We start from the raw sequence: 9,247 nt of genomic DNA on the forward strand, positions 1-9,247 counted from the left end.
CATAGTCAGAAAACTTGAGAATGAAACACTAACACAGTATGAAAATAAGAAATACATAAAGTAGGATAAAAATAAGACAAAATAAAACTCCAAGTTTTAATCTTATTTTTTTTGAGACAGAGTCTTACTCGTCATCCTGGCTAGCTGTGGTATCATCACAGCTCACAGCAACCTCAAACTCTTGGGCTCAAACGATCCTCCTGCCTTAACCTCCCAAGTAGCTGGGACTACAGGCGCCCAGCACAATGCCCAGCTAGTTTTTCTATTTTTAGTAGACATGGGGTCTCACTCTTGCTCAGGTTAGTCCCAAATACCTGAATTTAAGCAATCTACGCACCTTGGCATCCCAGAGTGCTGGGATTACAGGTGTGAGCCACCACACTCAGCAGCCTAACTTTACTTTTTTAATGGCCTATTATAAAACCTCACTTCTATTATTTTTAATTTTATTTAAATTATTTAATGGCCTATTATAAAAAGACTATTAATATAATCCTCATTTTTATCAATTTAATTATTATTGAATAGATATATCCTAATTCAAAGTTCAAAATGGTCTAAAACGAAATGTCCCTACCACCCACTTCCCTTCTTAGGGACATTCAATGTCACTGAATTTCTGACGTGGTCTGTCAGACCAGACTGAAGTGTGGGGGTTTAATAAAGAAAATTATTCTACATAATACCAAAATTTCACACAGTCTGAAAACGTGGGTAGATCTTCGTTCTCTTTGCTTCGTGAGCAGTGAGGCTGACAGAGGACAGAGAGCTGCCCTCAACTCCCAGTCAGCTCCATCGCGCCCTGTGCTGTGCGTCTCTGCCTGCATCATAGATACCATCTTTGTCTCGTGAGCTCTTTGTTTTTTTTTGTTTGGTAGGACTCTTAAACCAGTAGGAGTTTTGGAAGGATCAATTAAAACTAAGTTAAGAGTCTGCACAACAATGTAATTAACTTGTAAAATATTAAGTCATAAAATGCTGCAGTGAACAAAGGAGTGAGGTTGTGCTCTAGACCTCTGCGCTGTGGGACTCCCAGCTTTATGTATGCTACCCTGAAAATGCTTCCTGACCAGGACTGAGCTATGCAATTGTGAGACACCACGTCAGACCTCACCACTGAGGTGAGAGCACCAGGGCCAGCCATACATGCATGACACATTAGTAGAGCTTAATCTTCTCAAGTTTTGGATAAAAGGCAGAATGAACAGTGGTTCTACCACTCCCTCTCATACCTCAATGGCCTGTCCTGCACCCTGCTGGGAGGTACGCTGTAGAGCTGGGAAGGCCTATCTATAGGTGCCAAGGAGCAAGCTCCCAGCTCTGAGCTGGACACACACAGGGCTGTTGGTTTCCAGGGTGGAACTTTTTCAAGGGCCGTATGTATATTAGGTGTATGTGTGTGTGTGTGGAGAGGGGTGTTAAAGCAGGGAGGCTTTCTGAAGACCTTCCCACATCTAAGCTAGGACACTGACGCTTCTAGCATTTTATGCCGTAGACTGAAGATGCACTGGCCGAACAAGCTCAGACCTCTGAACGTTCTGCATTTGTGCTGTGCAGCCTGCAGAGCCCACATCAGTCCCAGAAGTGCTTCATCAGATCCTGAGCACGTGCACACAACTCGTTTCCACTCCTTTTATTTTTCCAGTGCCAGAATTTATTCTTTTTCAACTTGGGTCTTTTTTTAGTCTCGCCATACACATTTTAGAATAATGCCTTTACTGCTTTTAAAACTGGATACATGCTTATTATATAGAAAACTATAGTAAAAAATCACCACTATTAACATAAGTGGGATATTAAAATTAGAATAATGCCTTTTAGAATTAAGAATAATGCCTTTTAGAATACTGCCTTTTAGAATATTATCTTAGAATAATGCCTTTACTGCTTTTAAAACTGGATACATGCTTATTACAAACTATAGTAAAAAATCACCACTATTAACATAAATGGGATATTAAAATAAATACATGCTTATTGAAGATAGTTTCCATGCAAAAGAAGATTCTTTTATAACTGAAAATGCTGAGTATAAAATTTCCTAATGAAAAGTTAATTTACATTTTATTTCAAATGCAAAACATGAAGTTGAGGGGAAAATAAAAAGAAATCCCTCAAGTGGCTTCTCTTAAATTTTAGAGGAGTATTTTCTCAGGATTCTAGTTGTACACAGGGCAGGGTGAGGGAAGGGTTTGAAGCCTGTTTCTTTCCGTGGCCACAGCCTTTGAAATCCCGATGACACCCCACTTTCCCCCTTCGGTTGTTAAGTCTTCTACTACTTTTTAATTTAGATCACCAGTTATTGAGGGAAAAGAAGACTCACTGGTTTCAGGGAACTGGAAGTCAGTTCAAATATTTTTATAACCTGATTTAGATAGTTTTGGAATAAGGTAGAAAAAAAGATAAATCAGAGAATGAGAAACAAAGAGGAGAAGGAGCTGGTCCGGACTGACAGTGGGAAGTTCTAGAGCAGCGATCCTCAGCCAGTGTGCGCAGGTGTGATTAATTTTAAAGATCATTAATTATTTTCCAAAGAAGTTCAAAGCATGGTGTGTTTTTTACTCTTTTTAAAAATCAACATAATTGGCTCGGCGCCTGTGGCTCAAGCGGCTAAGGCGCCAGCCACATACACCTAAGGTGGCGGGTTCGGATCCCCAGCCCAGGCCCGCCAAACAACAATGATGGCTGCAACCAAAAATGGCCAGGCGCCGTGGCAGGCGCCTGTAGTCCCAGCTACTTGGGAGGCTGAGGCAGGAGACTCGCTTGAGCCCAGGAGTTGGAGGTTGCTGTGAGCTGTGATGCCATGGCACTCTACCCAGGGGGATGGCTTGAGGCTCTGTCTCAAAAAAAAAAAAAAAATCAACATAATTTAAGTGCTCCATAGAAGTTCAACTACAGATTCAAGAGAGATGAGAAGGACGAGGAAGGCTGCTTTAGAGGAAGGCTGTTTTAGAGTGCCGCCTCAGAAAGGGAGGACGTCCCAGAGGCTGTCCAGGGGAAACAAAGGGAGTGTGCCATCAAGTAAGTGAAACAAAAGGGTGGGCAGGGTAGAAGTAAAAATGGCAAGCTGCTTCCCTAAATCAGAGGATGAAAATAAGACCACAGGAAAAAACCCAAGGAAGATGCCAACCCCTGGACCTCCTGGATGGAGAGGCAGGTGAAAGGCGAGTGAGGGGGTAGAGCATTAGAACCTCAGTCAGTCTCTCACTGTAGCTCAGGATTTTATACCTGTGATGAAACACATCGCACTTGGGCAGACAGCACCAGCAATCCTTAAGGCAACAGTACCACTGAAGAAAAGCCTAAGCAATAACTAGACCCTAAACTACGATGTCAACCGGGCAGCTGAAGAATGACCAAGTATGACGTTTGATTTTATGAGGGGAGAACCAGAAAATGTGTACCTTTTATAATAAAGTGATTCTTATCAGAACACTCAGAGATACTAAAATGGAAAATAAATAGTGTAGTAAGTACTCACAATAACATAATTAGGTTACTCCCAAACTTAAAATTAGTATGTGGAAAGAATACCTTCGTGTCATGTGGCTCAGTTTCAGAAGGCCGTCGTGGTGCTGCTTCTATTCTGGAATTCAGGACATCTGGATTATCATCTGCAAATCAGTTTGAACAGAATCACAAAGGAATAAAAGCTAAATGAAAAATGAAATGCACACTTCTATTTTAAGAAGGTTTGAACCTTCTTTCTGAGGCCTATGATTCAGTGAAGCCATAAGTTTTTCTAAAAGCATTTATAATGTTAGTTGATGTGAGCCCTGAACACTAACTGTTGGCCTTGGAAAAGTCAAAAATATAAAACAGAATAGAAAACCCTCAAATGCTCACGGGACATGGGCAAGGCAGCAGCTTGTCTGGAAGGGCTTCGTGCACTCCAAGTTTAACTTCAACTTCCTGAATAAGTCACCACCTCAGAGGTGCAGCATAGGGATGGGGACCACAGGCTTTGAAATCAGATTTACTTGGTGGGGTAAAGTCAAAATTTCTCAGAAACTTAATTCCTTTATTTAAAAAATGATGATAACAACTAACTCAGAAGGTATTGTGAAGATTCCATGGGAATGCACATATAATGTGCATGGGATAGCCCTAAACACAGCATAAACTTGATGAATTATTATAAAATAATCATGTACTTCCAACCAAAAAAAGGGGCAGCATTTATGTTCCCATTCCTTCTTATGTATTCACTCAGGATTTACTGAGTTTTGGTGGTGCCTGTGGCTCAAGGAGTAGGGTGCTGGCCCCACATACTGGAGGTGGCAGGTTCAAACCTGGCCCCAGGACAAAAACTGAAAAGAAAAAAAAAAGGGAATTACTGAGTTTCTACTGGTGTAAGGTATGGTCCCGACAACATCCAATATGGTAGACACTAGCCACACATGGCTACTGAAATGTATAATAATTAAAGTGAAATATAATTAAAAACTCAATCTTTCATTCATACTGACCACACAGTCAAGGGCTCAACAGCCACTGATGGCTGGGAGCTGCTCTGCTGGACCAAATAAATAAGGAACGTCCCACCACTGCAGGCACCCCCTGAAGAGACTGCCCGGCACATGAAAGACACAGGTCACCAGAGGCCCCTCCATCAACCTGTTTTGTTGGCTCTGCCGGGCGCCTGCTCATGACCTAAAGTGCAGAATTCAGTGGGGCACCTGGCTGTCTTCCAGGCCCATGGTACAGAGGGAGCCTGGGTTTGTATGAGTTCCAGACATTGATCTTCCACAGAAAACAATCCAGTTTCTAGAATGAGGTCCAGAGAAGACTCTGCAGGTATCATGCCTGTTTAGAAACCAATTAGCCCCAAGAGTTGTGAAGTAAATAGTTACTGCCCTGTAAGGTACTGGCTTACTCTCTGGGATGTGAACAACGTGATTTTCAAAGCTGTCGAAAACAGAAACACATATATTCCAAATACCCAGTTCATCGTCTGAAGAGGGATAATGCTTCTTTCTTTTTCTCTTAGGCATTTGCCTGTCTTCCTCTTCAACCTGGAATTAAGAATGGCTATATTAAAGGAAATAGAATCTGAACTGAAATCAACTGAAATGGGGACACACAGGATTAGCCTTTGGACTAAACTGATAGACAAATTTTTAAAAATCTAAAATAACACTCATGGCATCTAGATTTAGGCTAATTTTATAAGTTTGAGCCTTTTTTTATTTAAATGTAAATCCGCATAAAACATCCAGATTTGTTTCTGGGTATACTGTATTTCAACAATTTAAAAACACATGGTTTTAAGAAATTATCTCTTGGCCAGGCAAGGTGGCTTACACCTATAACCCTAGCACTCTGGGAGACTGAGGCAGGTGAACTGCTTGAGCTCAGGAGTTTGAGACCAGCATGAGCAAGAGCTAGACCCTAAAACTAGCTAGGTGCTGTGGTGCGCACCTGTAGTCCCAGCTACTTGGGAGGCTCAGGCAAGAGGATCACTTGAGACCCAAGAGTTTGAGGTTGCTATGAGCTATGATGCCACAGCACTCTACCCAGGGCAACAAAGTGACACTCTGAAAAAAAATAAAATTATTTCTATTTTATAGTCTCTCAAGTCAAGTTATATCTTACAGCTGATATAACTGGCGTGTTACAATTTAATTGGTGGTGTTTTTCTGCTTTCTTAGTGGCCCACTAAACATGGGCTTCTTGTGGCTGAACTAAGGCAGTACATGAGAAAGCATTCTGACTGCAGAACACAGACACTTTCAAACAACACTGGGACCTGCCAAACTACCTCGACATTACAAGGGCACAGACAGGAGAAAATGATGCACAGAACTCTTAATGTAGCCATTTAATTATTTCATATATATAGAAAAGTAAAGCCTAAAACTGTTCTTTGTGACAGGCGACTTGGGTTTAGCAGGAGACATACCTCTTTAGAATTCACTTCAGTCCCGTGACCTCTTAGAGCTTCTCTGTTGTCTTTTCTCCCACTGGGTATCTCTGAGTCGTAAATACAAAAAGAAAAAAAAAAAGTCTTTATTATTTTTCCAATCCAAAGCTTATTTCAGGTGTGTGGAGGGAAGGAAGCTGGGCTAGCGGTCCTCCCGAGCACAGCAGCAGATGGTCTGCCAGTCCCCAGGATGCCCCCAACACCACCGACAGTTATGTTCTATTTTTCTACTTCATATTTTAGATGAGGGAAATGTGGTTTATGGAGGGAAGTAACAGGTCCAGGGTCTTCTCAGTGGACTTTGCACAGCAGGCCGCATGGCCCTGTCCCCCAGTTCATGTGGCAAGACTGTATTAGGAAGTGTCAATGAAAACGGCGACAAACCACCCTAGTACTGAGATCAGCAAACGTTCACCAGGGTGACGATACCAAATACTGGAGGTGGTGTGGAGGGACAGCTTATACCAGTCGGGGTCGGGCGGGCCCAGTGTAAAGCAGAACTGCTTGTTAGTCACTGAGCAGTTCCACACCGAGAGTCAGGAGCAGGACGCTGGCACTGGGCAACAGGCACAAGAACACACACAGCAGAGCTCTCAGTAACTGGCCAGAGGGCCAGCAGCCCAAATACGTACCAACAGAAGAATCAAAAAATACTAACTGTGGCAGAGTCACACAACGGAATAGGAATTTCAAAGTAACTAGGAGGCAGATCAATAGGACCAAATCTCAGAATATATCATTGAGTGAGCAGCAGGGTGGGGACGGTTTGTGTAATGTGGGACCATCTACCTATAGCAGATGGGACATGCCACATGTTGCTCACAGAACTAGATGTGTCAAGCAGAATGGTGGTTCCCTTTGGAGTGCGATAAAAGGGGGACAGATGGGGACTAGGAAGGGGCAAATGGGGGCTTAATTACATCTGCAACATTGTTTAAAAAGACATGTGAAGCAAATATATTAAATTTTCAGATATGACAAAACTAAGGGATAGATCCATGGTGTTTACAATTATCACTGCTTTGCTTTTGTTTGAAATATGGTAGGATATGCTAAATAAATAGCTAACTATATACAGGAATGGAATCTCTGTCCTCATTTTTGGATGACGGACTCAACACAATTAGTGGCACCAACACAATTTCACCTTCTGTGAAAAAGAGAACCAGTGGCCTGGACCGGCAGCCTGCACCGGTTGTGCAGCCCCGCCCGACCCCAGGAGAAGACTCAGATGACGAGAAGCCCTTGCCCCCTCCTGAGACTGCCTGTCGGAGTCAACTGTGCACACGAGGGGAACCCCAGGGGACTGTGTATTTCCTGTTCACATTGCATCAAGCCCATTGGGAGGTTAATGGCAAAATTCCAGGAGCTGTTTAAGGAAAGGCACCACTGACACTCTGTGTGGCCTGGACAGAACCACCTGCCCTCCTGAGCCTCATCTTCCTCAGCTACAGACGTGATGCTGTTGCTACCCACTCCACTAGATTAAATGAATTAGACTGGAGAATTTGTAAAGTCATTAGCACAGCGCCTGGCATAGAGAAGGAACTCAGGGAATGGTAATTGTAATTACTATTAAAATCACTACTATAAAATACATTAACTCACCTCCTTTGTTAGGAGATTTGCTATGATCTTCTTCATCTGTTTTGGAGTCTGACTCTTCCACCTAAATAGACAACATAAGGGTTATTTATGGAGTCTCAGAAAAAGCTTAAAGGCAAAAACCAAACAAAAGGAATAAAAAGACCTGGCTCTTTATACAAATACCAAAGGAACTGGGTACATATTCTTCCTAATTGCACCCTAAAAGCTCAAGAGCACAGAGGATCTTCTTTTTGAGCTGTGTTTATTCTCCTTGTCTTTAAAACAGTGACGATGAAAACAGTAAGAAATAAGAGAAATGAAAATTTTCTGAATTCTATGAATTTTCTTCCTGATTAAAGAAACTTCATGACTTTTTTCTTTATTTAAAAACCCTATAGGATTTGGTCATAGGAGTTCTTGTTTGGCAAATCTTGTGAATTCTACTTTTTATTTTTTTAAAAATTAAACTGTTGGACAAGTCTCAATTTACCCTACAATACTCCAAGTCCCAGCTACAGACTCGTGCGCCCCTCTGGACAGGACAGCTGTCCTCAGCTGGGAAGAAGGAACGAGGACGGAGCACTCGCCACCTGGTTCTACGGCCACAGCCCCATTTAGAATCTTTTTAACTCTTTTATGATTGATTGTATTTAAAAATTTTTTCCTCCTTAGCAATGGAGGTCCCGTTATGTTGCATGGGCTCGAGAAATCCTCTCACTTCAGGTTCCTTTTTTTTAATTTTTATTTTTGCTTTCAGTTTCTGCTGGCTTTTACTTTATCTTAGTTTGAAGGGTTTTTTTTGTTTTTTGTTTTTTACTTCTTCCTCCTGTAGTGATTCTCTTGCCCCCCACGTAGCTGGAATAACAACGTCTGGCTGTTTTTTGTAGAGACGAGGTCTCACTCTGGCTCACTCTGCCTCATGCTGGTCTTCCGCTGGTCTCGAAGTCGGCTGAGGTCAGGCAATCCACCTGCCTCGGCCTCCCACACCGCTGGGACAACAGGCATGAGCCACCTTGCCCGGCCTCACTTCAGGTACCCGAGTAGGTGGGATGCAGGCAGCGCCACCACACCCAGTTACAATCTTCTTAATTCTTGGAGAGCAGGCTTCAATCACATCAAACAGGGCTTTTCTCTTCCCTCTTATTCAGCAGACTGTGTATGAGTTTCTAGCTACAAGAAAGGTGCTTTTGGTGAGGCTGGCACTCTGACCTACTGGTGCCTGCAGGGACCCTGATTCCTTGAGTCTAGCAGCACTGGAACGAACGCAGTTGACTGCAAATTTCTAAGCAATTTACAGAGTGTTCACTCCTGATATGATGTTATGTTTCCTACAAATACATTAAGATAGAAAATACAAACCAAAAACTCTTTTGAACACAAAAGGGATTATGAGAGGCGCATCTTGGAAAAAAATACATATATATGGCAATGATAGCTGAGTATCTTCAGAAGAGCTTTCTAAAAACATAAACTTAATTCTCAAACTAAAATCTATTTTGTCTACAGCACCAGGATGATTTAAGACATCCAAATCCAAATTTCAATCTCGCTACAATAATAAAAAGAGAGTTTGGAGTTTCTCATCAATGGACACAGGTGAACATGGAAAAGAAGCAGAAGATGCCGAGGGCATGCTGAGCTTAGAGGAGACCGAGGGCAGAGGATGCCGAGGGTGTGCTGAGCTCAGAGGAGGCCGAGGGCAGAGGATGCCGAGGGCGTGCTGAGCTCAGAGGAGGC

The 9,247-nt window shown here is 42.6% G+C and overlaps 1 protein-coding gene across 1 annotated transcript in view; it reads right to left on the reverse strand.

The window, feature by feature from the left end:
- BOD1L1 (biorientation of chromosomes in cell division 1 like 1) overlaps positions 1 to 9,247 on the reverse strand; it is a gene marked incomplete at its 5' end in the record, with an annotated part of 58,739 nt that overhangs the window by 13,237 nt on the left and 36,255 nt on the right. Inside the window, 4 exons of the mRNA XM_023508193.1 lie at positions 3,535 to 3,614; positions 4,943 to 5,015; positions 5,903 to 5,973; positions 7,532 to 7,592. Of these exons, the coding sequence (XP_023363961.1) occupies positions 3,535 to 3,614; positions 4,943 to 5,015; positions 5,903 to 5,973; positions 7,532 to 7,592 (285 nt within the window). The remainder of the gene's footprint in view (positions 1 to 3,534; positions 3,615 to 4,942; positions 5,016 to 5,902; positions 5,974 to 7,531; positions 7,593 to 9,247) is intronic.

Source organism: Otolemur garnettii, unplaced genomic scaffold, assembly GCF_000181295.1.
Source record: "Otolemur garnettii isolate 467f Iridium unplaced genomic scaffold, OtoGar3 scaffold00228, whole genome shotgun sequence".
NCBI classification, from domain to species: domain Eukaryota; kingdom Metazoa; phylum Chordata; class Mammalia; order Primates; family Galagidae; genus Otolemur; species Otolemur garnettii.